Genomic DNA, 17129 nt, shown 5'->3' with positions numbered 1-17129 from the left:
ACAGGACCTAGACACTCTGAACACACTTGAAGCAGTGGATATCCTAAAGAGTAAAGCAGAGAACTGATAATATGATTCAGACACACAAAACTGTATGAAACACCTGAAATCTGGATGAACAGGAATATAATCATAATCATCTTTTTAAATCTATCATTACTATAAAACACAAATGAGGAAAAAGAAGTAACAGGTTGTGAAGAGAAAGCTTTTTGAACGTGGGCACCATCACAAACTAATTCAGTAAAGAAAGATCCAGAACTGGTATCCAGACATTTTCTTTCTTTAGCACTAAAATCATTCTTGAGTAAAATGCAGTCCCCAACTAAGGGGAAGGAACATCTTCTATTATACTAGACGCAGCATATGATGTATGACAGGAGGAACGAGAAGGGTTTGGTCCAGAAGATGAGAAGGAATCCCCTGGAAAGGAAGACTTTCCTCCCACTGCCATTTGTATCCTGGATAGATCACATTCAGGATCCATTTGTCTAATGCAATCTGTTGTCAAAAGAGAGAAATAGAGATTTAGACTTCCTGGAAGGAGTACCAGACTCCTGTGTTGGCAGAGGGGATCAAGGTCCCTCATACTGTCATTCTGCCTAGTTTGACTGTCTTTTGTTCTGGGGAAGTTCCTTTTTCTGTTTGGAGCTTCCCTAACAGTGCATTTTAAACATCTGCTTATCAGAACTCTGCTGAGACTGTTAATTTTGTTTCTTGCCAAACCTGGATGAAGGAGAAAATATAAAAAAAAATCCTTGGAGAATATAGAAAAGGATGGCTAAAAAATCTGTGAAATTCCGTGAATCAGCTTATCCCTCTCATCACACATTTTGATAACATCTGCAGCAGACATTACAAAAACTAAATCTCTATCCAAAGCAGAATACAAAAATCTCATTTTTGACATCTTCTGGATGGCTAGGCAAACCTCCTCAAAACAGTATCAGTGGTAACAGCCCTGAAAGCAGTATCTACGGAGTCATAGACACTCTAAAACAATGAGTAGTGAGCTGAGAAACTGAAGAGACTAGACTACACAAAGCAAAATTTTCCTAGCACGAGGAAACTGCAGCCAAAACATTTCTCATACCTTCAGAACAGGGCAGTATAAACTTTAACATATTAGCCTGACAATTCAGAACTATAAACATCAAACTTACAAAAGAATACACTTTTTTCCCAACCTTCTCAACAGCTTTATCTTCCTTGCCAGAAGGAGAAGGATTAGAATTAACAAAATGCCTGGCAGCAACTGGATTAGCTAAATCTACAGCTGCTGTGTCAGGTCTGGGATGAGCATATAAACCAGTGATGCACAACCTTTTTAGGGGAGGGCCATTACACAAATTCTTAATGCATTTGCGGGCCATCTTAAAACATAGTAAGTTTTTACGAGTTAACAATAGCTACAGGTGACTGGCATTTTTACTTAAGACAGCAGTCATGAAATTGCCTGTTTTCTACATCAACTTTGCATTTAACTTTATTCTTGCTTGCAGCCACGACTTATTACAAACTCTTGCAGAACGTTACTACTGTTTAAAGACTACAAGTTATAAACAACAAAGAATAGTTACTTCCACAGCTAAAATTAGAGGTGTGTGCACCTGCAGTCAATTAGGTAAGTAAGCATGTTCTGGAAAGTTTGCATGACTGGAGTAAGGCATAGCATTTTTTAAAATTTTTTTAAAAGAATTTTTGGTTCCTCTCTGGGGGCCGGATGGTGTTGCGTCGAGGGCTGGATTTGGCCCCCGGGCCGGACATTCTACACCACTGATATAAGAGCTTGAAAGCCTGATGAAATTTATACATTCCATCAGCTTTCTTAGGCATGGCAGCCAGGCTGTTGGGGAAAACACAGGCTGTGACAAGCACATGCTCTAAAGCTGACAGCACAGGGGGAATGGCTGACGGTTCTGGGAATTCAGTTGTAGGAATTCATAGTATTTTCTGAGGGACTGAGAAACCTCAGCATTCTTCCACTGAAAACAATGGCACCTTCTGGAAATAGTCCCAGAGAAAGTGAATCCCTCGCACTGAGATTCAAATACCATACTCTTTTCAGAATCTGAATCAAAACCCAAGGAAAAAAATGCACTTGTCGCCTCACATTCACCGACAGATTCCACATCTTGAACCTCTTCAGGGAAAGAAGAATCCCTTTTTCTTTTAAAAGAAACCACCTTACGAGAAGAGCCAAAAGCCTGCACAAGACTCTGAGTCACTCACAGTAAATTGCTTCTGTCCAGAGAAACTGACACGGAGAAGTTAAATGTTTAGTTTTCTGTCTCAAATTGATAGGAAAATTAGGGGAAACAGACCTAGTATTGCCAGAGACAATTTCCTCAGGGATGGGCATTACATTCCAGCTAAGAAGGGGCTCATTCCCTGACCCTTTCCCATAAACTAAAAGAATGGCTCTCCATTTCCCACTGAGGGGACCCCAACAGTTACAGAGGATGTAGCTAACTTCCAGTTCATGGTGGTTGAATGCACAGCACCACAGAGATCCAAGTAAAAAAGAACAGTGGTCTAAGGAACCAGCTTTGGCCACAGCATTGACCTACCTATGTCTGTGGTAAATTACTAGCTTGCTGTGATGACAATGGCTGTTTATTAGATTGTTTCTTTTTGTGTCTGGAAAAAGGTCTGACTGAAGGACAAGTAGATAACTCCATTATCAAGCCAGTAAAGGTGTATGTTTTCCATGAAAGCTTAGTAGCAATAGTCAGTAAAACAGGAAATTTCCCCAGAAAAACACAGTAAAAAGCACTTTAAACACTTTTCCCAGTCCCAAAAAGTAAAACAAATGTAGTTTTGCCACATAAAAAGTAAAAGTGCATTCCCACTTAAAAGTTCATAAAAGTCTAGAGACAATCAAGAAAAATACTTTTCATTAGCTTAAACATATTTTTTTTTCTCCACAAAAACTAAGCTAAACAACTTCAGAAGTAATGTGAAATGTTTTTCCCCAAAGGGAACTTATCTGCCCTGCAACTGAACAGCATCAGCAAACTGTCACTCTTCAAAACCTGCAAAGGAGCACTCTTCTCAGTGGAAGCAAAGCTTTGAAGGGCTTGGTCCACAAACCTATCCTTTCAGTCAGCTTAGCTCAAGCTAATTAATGGTTTGGGTGAGTGGAAAGTGCCATGAAGCTTTGGAAGCTGTCCGGCAGTCTAGGCAGGATATAGCTCATATAGCTGAGGCTTCTGCAACAGTGATCAACATGAAAGAACATATATTCATAATGTACTGTACATAAAAACATCAATCTTTTCCAGTTTATTATCACAAAGAATAACAGGATGGTCAGGAGAGTACCAATAGATTTTTTGAACCAACAACAAATAAAGTTACGACGATGAAATGGATAGGGCCTTGGTTAACTCTTGGAATGCCTCATCAGAAGAGGTTGGAACACCTGGTAAAAACCCAAGAAGCATACATATATACATGCATATGTTTATGCATGAGTACATATAAATACACACACACTGTACACATATAAGTAAGTATTTGTGTTGTTATGTGTTCATGCATTATTAGATGACCATAGCTGCAGCTTAACCTAGTAATGAGAAAATGGGTTTGCTTGACCACAGAGTTGAAAAGCATTGTTTTCAATACAGTCTCTATCCCTTGGCTCAAATTCAGTATGTAATTACTCATTTAAATCAGATTTTCCCCTTCACACCATCTACAAGGGATAAGATTTTCTAGACACGCAAAGGACAATACTCATCAAGCAGGCCTGCTACTGGGAAAGGAAGAAAAACAGAGGTGTCTGTTACAAAAGCCTCTTTTGCACCTTTATTACAGTTTACCACAAACCCTATAGGCTATCACACTGAATCTGACATTCTATTGAAAGAAAAATGCAGTAATTTGCAGGTATTTATTGACTGCAGGAACATTTCAAAGTCTAAGTTAGCTGACAAAAGCTGAAATGCTCATTTGTGTTTATTTACATATATTAAGGCAATTCATCTAGCAAGTGAGTAGGAAAAGGTTAAATGAAGTAATAGGCATCATGCAGTTCATGCTGGTGCCTTCTGGTTTGCTTCTTTGAGAAAAAAGAAAGGACTTGAGAGAAGACAAGGGACTGCCTGTTACCCCTGGGCTGGCATACACTCATTGATAAAAACAGCAGAGGAGGTGGGTGCAGTCTTCCTAACCTAGAACCTCTAGTGAGCAGTCTTTCTAATCTAAACTCAGGATATATTTTGAGGAATGGCTCCACTGCTGAGCTCTGTCAGCATTATGCCTTGCACCTACAGTAAAAACTGCCAAATAGTATTTCCAAGCAAGAAAATGATAGCTGCAAACATATACAATTCATATTGACCAGTGAGTAAAAGACAAACGTCTATGATCAGCCTTAGCTGCTTATCCACTCTAAGATTCCAAACAGAGTACAGACAACTAGTCCAGTAATTTGAAAACCACACAATTGCTTTAACATTTGCACTACTCATTAACAGGGTCTTAAATGGGGTACTAAATATGCATTTATTCTGATCTTGTTGCATGTAAAGTTCTCTTACCTCACCATCAGCCTTGGCAATTGGTGAGTTCAGAATGAAGTCAGGAGGAGCAATGACATCAACCAGAGCAACAGCATCATCTTTTAGCTATATGGAGACAAAACTCAAGTATAGTAAATGACTAACAACAAATTTTGGTGTCACACAATCTCAATTTAAACAAACTCTGAAGGCACAGCAGCACAAAAGTTACTGTTTCAGAGATTTTAACTAACATGGGTTCTCTGCTAAACAAAGCAGTACATGCAATTCTTTCACTTCTGCATTATCTTGACCATCTGCCTCTTCCAGTTCTGTCAATGGCTGTATGATGCTGTGAACTCTCTACACAATTTTTATATACCTTGTATGTCATTTGATGAGTCCCGTTAATACTATAAATATGTACAAAGCTATTACTTAGGCCATTTATGGCATTGGCTTTACATGTTTTTACTTGGGTTATTTACTGCATTAGATATGTTATGTCCTTGATGTTTTATTGCCATGTTGTCACTGCCTTCGCCTCTGGCCTTGGTGGTGGCTGTATCCATTTTTCAAACAAAATGAATAAATAAGGAAATGAGGTACTTAATTATTGAGTGATAGTGATAGGAAAGTTGTTAGAGCATGAGATGACACAGGGAAATGAAGAGAACAATGAGGTAAACTCAAGTCTTTGCATTGTTAACCTTCACGAGCGTACATGTTATCTGTCTGCAAAAAAGTAAACATGGCCATCTTAACAATAATAACAAAACACAATAGCAAATGTTTTGGGATAAAATGGCTTCCAATTTGTAGTTTACAGACAACACACATCTTAAGAAAGTAAATATAATGAGACAGAAATCATCTGTGTAAGATCTAGTGTAAATAACTGTCTTTAAAATATTTACGCATACACTCTTTGCAGCATAAATGCAATAATACTATTAAGTTATAGAGAGACAGCAGTACAACCTCACAGTTTCCTACATTTTAATATTTAATACATCAGCACACAGCTGCACAGTGGTGCAGCAGTTAGTACTGTTTACTCACAGCGCTTATTTATCAAGTGCAGCTCTTGTTAGGGATGCACTCTATGCATAAGCTGCATAGCATGACAAAAATTCCAATCCATCCAGTGTATTCTAAACTTTGCTATTCCTCACCTTATCTAAGGATACTGCCCTGATACAGTATATATATATATATATATATATATATATATATATATATATATACATATATATACAGCCTATCATCCTTTCTCTCCAAACCCTTTCCCCTTTCCTTACTACTTCCTTCTTTTCTCCTCACATCCCTGACTTATATTTACTGCACCCTGCTATTCTGCTTCAACATTTCCTGGCTCACTACCTTGATTTTTCTCTACATCTTCTTTCAGCTCTTTTCACATCACATCACATCCCTCCTGTATCTCTTTCTACCCAACCACAAACCATACGCTGTCACCTTACAGCCTCTTTTCACATTACTATCCTACATCTTCTTACTCAACCTTCATGTCACTTAGCTTATCTACTAATTATCTATTTCGACCCCTAGCACATCCATTACTTGATCCAGCCATTTTCTATACCGACACCTCTTGTCTATTTCCTTATTGTTGTCTCTCAGACTTGTTTTTTTTTACCTTTCTCCTCCTGCATACAGATGTGTAACTATCACTTCCACCAAAATGTCACTTAAAAATATTTTTGTTCAAACCTAATTTTTAAATGCTCGCTCCTACAAATGACTACTTCTTTTCTTTCCTTGTTTTGAATCATTGTTGTACTCCTCCCTGTATTAGACTTTATTCATGACTAACATGTTTTATCTGTTCTGTTACTTTTGTAAAACTGTTTATGTTTTACTGCATGTTCTATTTGCATTCATTCTGTTAAACTGCTTAATGTCATTGAAATTTTTCATATCTGCTTTTTGTAACTTTGGTACCTATATTTATAGCTGCAACTTTTCTCCCTGGGCCTACAATGAAAAGGGGCAACTTACGGCCAGATAAACAATCAAGGTAAGGTAAACAAATACTAATACATAAATAAATATTCTTTCTATCTCCTCATGGGTTTTACCAGCTGATCTTGTTTCCTTCCATGGACATGCAGTAAGTGAAACAGCAGTCATCCAAACTGCCTGGAGAGGTGTGTGTGTGTGTGTGTGTGTGTGTGTGTGTGTGTGTGTGTGTGTGTGTGTGTGTGTGTGTGTGTGTGTGCCCCGCAATTAGCTAGTGTCTTACCTAGTGTGTGTTCTGCAGTGAATTACTACCTTATCCAAGATCAGTTCTGGTTACTTGTGACCCTGTACTTGATTAAAATGATCAGTCAGAAAATGTATTTTATTTATGCATTTTTACCAGGGTAGAGCAATGATCAAAAATGACCAATTGCAGGCTCAGTTCAGGTTACACAGTACAAGAGATGAGCACACAGTACAAAATGAGAATTAAAGACATACATCATGTTAACTGTACATATGCATGCTCATCACAAAGGTTGTAAGACTGAATCAGCACTAAAATAAGAATAACATCAGAGGTTGTTGTATATGAACACAGTAACAGTATTTAAAATGAAAATAATGTTACAGGCTGCTGAATTAACAAGGTATGTAGCAATGATATATACATATACTAGTGGTTAAACTCGTTGTATAATGACATCACAGAAAAACTAAAAACTACAATGGGAGTATAGATTTATAGTTTTCGCTAGGTAATATGTCCTACATTGGACACTAGCATATGCTTTGAACAGAAATTGTTAGAACTGGGGCCTTGATTTTGAGCAACAGGGCATACTCTTGAATCTTGAAGGAGGGAATGTACAGCTTGGGTGCAAGAACAGAGAAACTGTAACCAAAACAATGCAGTTTAGTTTTGGGAGTTTGGAGTAATGGGCTTGAGTTGGAGTAGTTTTTGATGATGTAGGAGGGGATATTTGAGAAAAGTCTAGTGGAGAGGGGAGAAGAAGTATTCTGCTGAAGTAGACTGAAAGGCAGTGAGCCTAGAAAGAGGTTTGCTCTCTCTACCATGGAAGCTATTGGGCTTTATTTAGTGTGATGCAGTGATGCTCTTGATGTGGAAAGTTTGTTATGAAGTGGCATATTTTATTAGAGATGCTTTGCAATATTTTGGTGTTTCTGTTGAAATCTCTTACAAATAGTGGGAAACTGTATTCCAGCTAGACAAAAAATGCCTTTACTTATGGCTGCTTTTGCTTCATATGAGTGAAAATGTGACACTTTTTTGGCCCAGAAGAGAAGATAGATTATTTTTGTTCAATTTTTCTTCTTAATGTGTATCTGAAAAATAAGGGTTTGCCATAGCTGGATGCCAAGATATCTAAAGGAAATGGTCTTTTCAGTGTTATGGTTGTCCAAGTCTCTGATCTGAAGAATGCAGGGGCATTTCGGTTGTCTTTTGCTAGTCTGAAAGGTCATTGTTTAGTTATTTTTAGGGATAAGTATGCATTTTTTAGGAGACTGCTATTTGTTTAGGTCAAGGAAGTATGCTTATATTTGAGTTTGCATGTCTAGGTGTCTTGAGCTTCATCTACAGAGGACTGTATCAGCAGTACATAGTGGAAGTTGTAGGTTGGGTGAGTAAAATGTTAGCTTGTTAACAAAAACAGAAAAGGAGTGGGGCCTGTATTGATTATTGTGATATACTAGATTTTAAGGTAGCTTCATATGAGATGGAGGAGCAAATATTTTACTTTTAAGGATCTACTTATGAGGAAGTCTTTAAACCGTCCTTTGGTCTGAGGGCTAATAACAATATCAAATCAAGTGGAAAACTATATTGGAGTGGTCCACCATATCAAGGGCTGTGGTTGGATTAATGAAGAGGCCACCTGAAAAGAAAAAATGAAGAGGGCACCTGCTTGCCTACCTCTATCCATGTGTGTACATCATATGTCAGGGTCCACATTGCAGTCATAATACATCTCACTGACCAGAATCTAATTTTTTTATGAGATAGTCAGTGGCAGTTTTCTAGGTATGAGTTGAGTTGATTACTTATGACATTCTCAAGGATTTTGCACAGAACAGGAAGTATAGAGATTAGTCTGAAGTGAATGCCTTTATTGGGTTTACGTTCCTTTGGAAATGGTCTGACCAGAGCAGACATCCAGTCTGTCAGTATGGCGTTTCATGGAGACAGAGATTTTAGATAAGAAGAAGAGGGGGATACAATGGAGTTTGTGTAATGCTAGAGAAATTAAGGGCTTAGGCAGTCTGTGCAAGATGGGGTATAAAGTGGGATTTGTTCTAACAATGGTGTGATCTGCTTAGACATGAGCTTACTGAAGAAGAATGGTGGTAGGTATCCTGGTGGGCAGGCATCCGACAGGTGTTAGTTGGTAAGGTGGATACTGGGGATGGGAGGTCATTGAATTTCCTGAGGAAATCAAAGATGTGATGTTTAGACTCTGACATGATATGGTGTAATGGCTGTTGGCTTCCCTTGGGAGCTCCCGCTGCCTATTGAATTGTTTACCTCTTGCCAAAATTAATCTGGAGAGCATAGAAGTGATGTTTGTTTTGCTATATGCATGAAGGCATAGTACAGTTTATTTGCTAGGAATATATTTTAGTAAGTAGTCAGTTAGGATCATGGTCATTGGTGTTGTTAACCTTGGCCATGAATGATACATTAAGATTTAATTTACACAGTAGCAGTATGCCACTAGCAAGTTTAGATTCTGGTTTGGCATCATATGTAGAGCCGAAGTCTGGAAATAAGTGTTTAACATGGGTATGGTCATTTTTTTTAGACATGATACTGTGATTGCAATTATGTCAGAGGAGGGTGAAGAGAGGAATGCTCTGATTTTATTTAACTTGTTTCTGATGTCTTTGTTTTTTGTGTGAGAGAGAATGACAGAAGTTTGAGGATGTGTCTAGGAAGGTATGTGAGTGGCCCTGGGTTTGATTTGAGGTATGACATGTTAATAAGAAGCTGAACTATTAGTAGTTGGTATGTAACATAAATATATGTAGAATGGAGAGATTACTTTTTGAAAGATCAGTCGGGGGACTGGTAAGCATTTAAAATGGGTATGTCACTGAGTAATGTTTGGGTGTTAGGAATGAATAACAATGCATGAATGCATGAATGAATGAATGAATGAATGAACATTTCAGCAAGGGAGTTAATTTAGTATGTTTCACATCTGGAACACATGTATATGTACAGATTTACTAGTTCATGGGGGAGACCTACCTGGGTTTATTTTTTGTTATTTAACTACCCATTAGTTCTGAAAGTACTACTGGAGGTGAAATAACGGAGTGTTATAATATCATTGTCAAGTTCTGGCAGAAAAACATTTGCAGGGGTGCTCATTTCCCTCTGCAAATGACAACTTGTCCTATACGCAGATGGAGTATATGGCACAGCATGAAAATGGAAAGGTCATGAAGCCTAAAGGGAAGGAAGCTGGTACAACTGAAGGAATCATTGAAAATGCACTATTTCAAAGTTAACTGTTGTCCCTAACTACACTACCGAAAGAGTTCAGGAATGAGATAAAGATGATCTGGGTAATGAGGGAAGACACTAAAGTGGAGATCACAGTCCTACACCAAAATTTACAGACAGAGCAACATACTGTGCTGGAGCATCATGATCTCCTAAATATCCACACATATCAGATCAGAGAATTAACAGACTCATGCAGAAAGACAGAAACCAAACTCGATGATCTTAAGAACAGGGTAAGGAGAAACAACTTCCATATAATTGGCCTGCTAGAGCAGACAGAGGGAAATTACCCTATTAACATTTATAAAATTTCAACAGCTAAACTACAGAAAAAAAGACTCTCTACTACTTTACTGAATGCATGTATCTGGTACTTACTAGGAAGTCTATGAATCTGCCCTGGCGTTTAATTGTAAAATTCTTAAATTACGATGATTGTGACCACGTGCAACAGACTGCCAGGAAACTGGGACCAAATTGCTTAATTCGTGGGGTACCAGTGAGGGTTGTGCAAGACAGTAGCTTATCTCTCTTCAACAAGAGGAAGGCCTTTGTTCCTGTTTTGTGGAAGTTCAAAGACTTGGGCTATCTGGTGCAATTGCTGTTCCCTGCAACCTTAAACATCCATAAAGGCATTTTGTCTTTTAACTGTTCAAATTCTGGAAGAAGTGGAGGAGTAAGGAGGACTAATAACGGGAATAACTATACCCCGAATCATTCTGATGTCATGGGTGACACCAAGAGGAAGTTGGTCCAATCCCTTGAGACCAAAGAGAAGTCACCAGGAAAGAAGATAATGAGTAGCCTCCCCGCCACTAATCTTGGGGAAGGGGTACAGTTGTCTCAACTTTGCAGCTGCAGCAGCTAATTTGACAGGGATTCCTACTAGTGGAAGCAGATATCTGCCTTTGGCATAACTACAAGAGGAAGGCTCAGAAAGAGAAATGGAGATTGCGGGTCAAGACCCCATGCCCGAAGAAATAAATAGCTGGGAACTAGCAAGAGACAAGGAGACAGCAGTATGAGTCGCTGCTGCTAGAACTACATTTACATGTTCAATGTGACTGTTTACAACTATGCATATCTGCATGTAGCAGCTAGTGGTATGTTGTTTGCATAGCAAATGAAGAGTGAGAGAGACATAGTTTAATATGAGCTGGCTATATGGGGGAAATACAACTGGAAACACCTGCAGGCATGTAGTTCCACTCCATTTTTTTCTTCTTATGGTGGGACATAATACTTATGGTTATCACGTTTCAGTGCTAGCTGGCATCTGGTTTTTGTCTCTTCCAAATGTTCTGTTAATTACCAGTTGATTGTACAATCTTGTTATACAACCCAAAGGAGGAGATCTTCCCTTCAGCAATATGTAATACACCTAGTGTTATATGACACAGCATAGGAAAGATATGAGTTAGTCCGTAGTGTGAAAAAGATGGATAGTTAAAATTGTGTGGTATTTTGTTACATTTGTGCACTAACTGGTCATGGGAGTTTACTCTCCTGCTGGTAGGTGGCTATGAAGACATACCTATCCAAGACACATGATCTGTTCCACTCAGGATTGTTAAATTACGAGGGATCTATGATTAAAAGAGACAGTATTCTTTATTATTTTCTGTTCAATATTTAATATTAACTAGACTAGACAATATTAGGACAGTAACCTTGAATATGAAGGGCCTTAATGTGCAACATGTGCCTTATAGTATGTGCAAAAATATCACCTAGCCTTTTGTACAGCGAAATGGAGGTTAGTATGAGGGTTACCATAATGCTAAAGCCTCCAGGGGAATAATAACATTAGTTAGTGAAGGGCTTCAGTGGAATAAATTGAAAATGAAAGTGAATAAGAATGGTAGATGGGTGATTATTAAGGTCCAAGCAAGCCAGGGTGTGCTGTTTATAGGAAACATTTGTGGGTCATGTACTGAAGATACATTACTATGTAATCATTTTCATGATGCAATACTAGAGATGGGGGGATCCTAGTTACCTGAAGTCACTGCAGGGGACTTCAGTGTAGTACTCATAGGTTCACAAAGTAGTACTATGCTATCTGTCCTTGTGGACTATTTTAAGCCTAGCCAAACTGCCCATTTCAAAGGTAAGAATCAAACCCTGTACCTTTCGTATATGCAGTAAACACCTTAATCATTATGCCCACTCCCCATTTAGTCCACAGACTGGCTGGATTATCACTGTCAATATCCAAACTGTCTAAACACAAGGAGCTATTTAGACAACGGATGCAAACAATGTATATGACACATGGCAGGTGTTACACCCACAGACATCAGCTTTTACCTATTTTGGAGCCAATGACGGGGGTAGGCTAGTCAGTTAGGTTATATTTTAATGAGTCATCATTTAATCACCAATGTTCACTCAGTAGAAATAATATCCACCCCATAATCTGAACATAGTGTGGTAAAGCTGGAATATAAGGAAGGTACTTGCCCGCACCCACATCCTCAATGAAATGGTTTGATCGCCTAATATTAAAATATTCAAAAATAATGGGTGAGGTCAGGGAGTGGTGTAAGTACACTGATGGTCCTGGGCAAGAGGCAATCAAGTGACAAGGGAGCTCTGGGGTAAGTACAAAACTTTCTCAGAACACTTAAGAAAAGGGTGAGGGGTCAAGAGAGATGGGTAAAACAGAACACAACAGAAAATTATCAAAAACATATCATGTCTTTGACACATTGCTACATTCAAGGATTATGTAGGGATATGAACATCAAGGAAGAATTAAGAATGCTAAAACAGGAAATGAAGCAGTAATCCTATGCAAAGCAACACAGTATGTGGCAGAAGTTGTGAGAGTTAGAGTGGGCAAGCTGATAAGCTCGCCTAAACTCCTTGCACGGCATCTCAAGGAACATAAGCAATATTTGCCATGGAAAAGGAGGGCATCACCCTTAAATACACTGCATAATATATTAATTATATTATGAAGGTCTTTTTTCAGCAACTACACACAACTGGAAGGGATGGGAAAGGTAAACAGCGGGCATCCTTTAGGGATAAGACAGATTGGCCAATTATTACTTCTGTCCAAAAAACAAAACTGAGCAAGCAGTTTACAAGAACTGAAATTTATGTAGCCAACTTAACATTAGAAGCTGGGAGGTGTTTAGGGACAGATAATTTAATGGCATAGGTATATAAAAGCAAGTGGGAGTCTTAACTCGTTTTTTACACACCCTTTTCATTACTAGATGAGTGTAACATACCTTCCTGGTATATGCATGACTGGCCAATTCTGTGACACTGCCTAAAGAAGGCAAGGACCCAGTGAAAACACAGAATTACATACCTACTGCACTGCTACCTATGGAAACAAAAAGTTTAGTGAAAGTCTTACCAACCAGGTTGAATAGGATAATGCCGCAATTAACAGAATTAACTCAGCAGGGCTTTATAAATAATTGGCAAGGGATCCCCAGACTCATAAAGCTATTTATTAATACACATCAGATCAGCAAATACAAGCATTATCCTATGTGAGTGGTCTTTACAGATTTCAACAAAGTGTTTGACTCTATGCAATGAGACTGTTTGTGGATGGAGATGACTGGGTTTAGTACTAAGGAGGAGTCTGTATAATAACACAAATGGTTTTACTCTCAACCTATGGCACAACTCATAACCAGTAATATGTGCTCTGCTCCCTTCTGTTCACAGTGAGGAACCTGTCAAGGATTTCTTCCTCCTCCTGCCTATTTATAATGGCAGTCGAGGTCCTTAGCTGATATATTAAGAAGCAGGGATGACACAGGGGATCTCTATTCAGATGTGAGAGACCCTTAGGAATCTATAGTTTTCAGATGACTGGACCTTGTGGGTGGTGCACCCACAGAAGCACCTTCAAGAAATTTTTGAGTTATTTAAAGAACTCAGCAATATCTCTGGTCTGTAAGTAAATTGGGATACGACAATCACCTGTCATATCAATCAGGCTTGCACAGGTGTAATATACGAAACAGCACATACAGGACTTAGGTGGGTGTAGTTTTATAAATATTTGGATATCCATCTTGAACAAACCTTTCTTGAGATGATCTTCTGTACAGGCAGTCCCTGGGTTAAGGACGAGATTCATTTTTTAGTCTGTCCTTAAGTCAAATTTGTTATGTAAGTCAAGACATGTACATATGGTTCTTATGAAATGTCACTTAGTCAAATGTTTGCCTCAATCTACTATTTATTTTACTTTTCTTTGCATATAAAACACTTTAGAAACACTTCCAAATTAAAAAAAAATCTTAAAGATAATACTGTATACTGTCGTAATAAAAACACTACTGTAAGTAAGGTATAACAGTGCAGTAACTATGTTCATACACTACAGTACAGTACAACGGTCCATACAAAAAAAAATATGTTAAACTTACTGCTTTTTAAGCTATACTTCACAAATGTTGTCCACTCTTCCTGAACTTTCAGACCTCTGCCAGACCTCTTACTGTCACCTAGACCCTAGTGCGCTGCAATGTCATTTGTCCATTCTATTGTACAGTAACTGCTTCAATACTGTACTGTACAAGACAGCGGTCTTGACCAATCAGATCATCAACACAAATCACTTAACCAACTGGATCTCTTGTTCTCTGTGAAGGTGGAAGTAACTGCTCTAACAAGATGTGCAAGCAGCTTCACGAACAGGGAAAAGGAAAGTACAACATAATTCTTCATTTTCACGGTAAGATTTGGGCAACTTCAAGAATTTTTATTTATTTTCACATTATTTCTGACATTGAGGCAACCCGTTCATATCTATGGGTTGTCCGTTTGTCGGATGTCTGTAATCCAGGGACTGCATGTAATCTAAATCAGGTACTAAGCTTTAGGTTAACCTTTAGTAGTTTAAAGACTAAATGAAGTGCCAACTTGAATTTATCTTCGATGGTGAAAATAGCTGCATTACTTATGAGTATCCTCCCCAAACACCTGCTCCTTGCTAGATGCTTACTGGGACTAGCAAAACATCCTCTCACCCAAAAGCTGCAAACCACTCTTAAGAACTTTGTATGAGATATCAAACAATGCAGACTAGCTAGGAAGAAACTTACTGCCTCATCATTATATGGTGGGCTCGGTCTACTAGATTTTACTAGATCGGCATTAGTGGCAGATGTGGCATGTCTAGCTGTGGTCAGGACCATCCAAAAACAGTCTTGGTTGCTATCCACACTGAGCCAGATATGGATGTAATTAAAAGATGAAAAAATCAAGGACAAGAGGTACATTTGGAATTCTGGAAGATGCAAAAATAATATATGGGTGGCTCTGCAGAAAAATAGAGAAGGGCCAGTTTTATGGGGATGGATCTGGGCAAACACAAAATACATGTAGGGGGCCAGATCATTTTCTGTGAAGCCTGGATTCAGAGTTGGTTTACATTTTAGTTTGACATTTCTTACAGGATATATCATAAGTTATTCAGAGGAACTCAGAGGTTCTGCTCCAAAGCTGATAATACTTACAGTTAACTAGCCTGAGCTGAAGATACCTGAATTCACCTGTACAACAACTAATACACTTGGTGGGGGAATATCCTCTATATCAGCCTAAACCCTGTATATTGTTTGAGGACTTTAGCTTGGATATATTTGAAAAAGACCACAGTAGTTGGGGAGACAGATCCCCATGAACAGGTATCATCTAGTAGATTTGATACTCGCTGCCACTTGCAACACCCTACCTTTTTTCATGCATTTTAAAAAACTACACTTTCTTTTAGCACCTTACAGACCTTCAAATAATGCATAAGAGGCCTGGAAAAGAAAGCTCCAGCAGATGCATTTAAGATACTCATGACAAAACATTTTTTTTACAAATATACATTACACAGATAGTTCTTGAGACATCTAGATACAAATGGATAACTGCTCTGCAGAGAACCTATGCAAAGATGAAACAGGTGTTTCTTCTGTGGTGACATTATAAATGATATTATATTCAAAGTATAAAACACTTAATATGCAAACAGTTTATCTGCAATATATTTGACATGCAGACATTAGATCTGACTTTTAAGACACAGGTAAGGAGGGATCCAGTACAGATGTTAGGAATAAATAAATACATTTGAGGTAAGGAGTGTGACACATTAGTTGGCAGACGTACAGTAGTTAAGGTCAAAAGAGGGGGAGAAACATTGCATAGCTGATGAGTCAAGGATAGTGGGAATAAGAATAGTAGGGTATATACTGACAATGAACCTGGTTATAAGAGAGATATGGAGAAAATGTGAATGAGATGGATAAAATAGAAAGGTCAGAAAGAAACTGAAATGCAAATTGGGGATTAAGATTGGAGGGAAATTGAGGAGGAGTGGTAGAAAGGTTTGCTGGGTAGAAGGGAACAGTGAGGAGTGGTAGAAAGGTTTGCTGGATAGAAGGGAATAGTGAGCAGCCTAAGGGAGTTTAGTCATTTTAGGGCTCTGAAATGATGAGTCCTATACATAAGGTTAGCAAAAAAAAATTGGTTACTTTACTGTAACAGGCAGAGAGTTCAGCTTTTTGTATTTAGGCTTGTAGGAACAGGTGAAACATATAGTAGGGATGGAAGAAGGTAAGTATAGTGTTTGTCTTGTATTGTCTGTCAGGTAGCATGTTGTTCTATAGAAGGAGTTGAGTTCCTGGTGTGTTTTTAATGGCTTGCAATAATTGTTGGTTAAATAAGAAACTACTGTTGATTAGGGTGACCAGGAGTTTTCTTGGCATCACAGTTTCAATATTTATGTTGTTGCAATAAAGTAATTTTGAAAGGCTGTGCTCCATTTTGATAATATTTAGGAGTAAAGAGCCTACGTTTTTTTTAAGGATTTAAAAGTAGATTTGCAACTTTTACCTGTGTTTTGATAGCAGTGAAAGAGTTTTGGGTGATGTTCTAAAGTGTTGGTAGGGATGCGGCTGTACATATACGGGTTGAGTTGTCAACTTATTGAACAATGCTAGTGAGATAACTGGCAGTGAGAGGATTGTTTATAAAAATGTTGATTAAGTGGGAGATTAATATTAACCACTGTGGGACACTGGCAGTGATGGGCAGAAAGGAGTAGTTTTGTTTCTAGTTGACTGTTTGCTGCCTGT

The 17129-nt window shown here is 38.3% G+C and overlaps 1 protein-coding gene across 1 annotated transcript in view; it reads right to left on the bottom strand.

Moving 5' to 3' along the window:
* The window catches only part of ACOX3 (acyl-CoA oxidase 3, pristanoyl), a 1839061-nt gene that overhangs the window by 91972 nt on the left and 1729960 nt on the right, over positions 1-17129 (bottom strand). The window contains exon 17 of the mRNA XM_044062802.1: positions 4548-4634. Coding sequence (XP_043918737.1) covers positions 4548-4634 — 87 coding nt within the window. The remainder of the gene's footprint in view (positions 1-4547; positions 4635-17129) is intronic.

Source organism: Protopterus annectens, chromosome 2.part1 (assembly GCF_019279795.1).
Source record: "Protopterus annectens isolate FY-2018-M chromosome 2.part1, PAN1.0, whole genome shotgun sequence".
NCBI lineage: Eukaryota > Metazoa > Chordata > Ceratodontiformes > Protopteridae > Protopterus > Protopterus annectens.
Note: the sequence above shows the minus strand (reverse complement) of the source record. Positions and strands in the feature narration are given on the sequence as shown.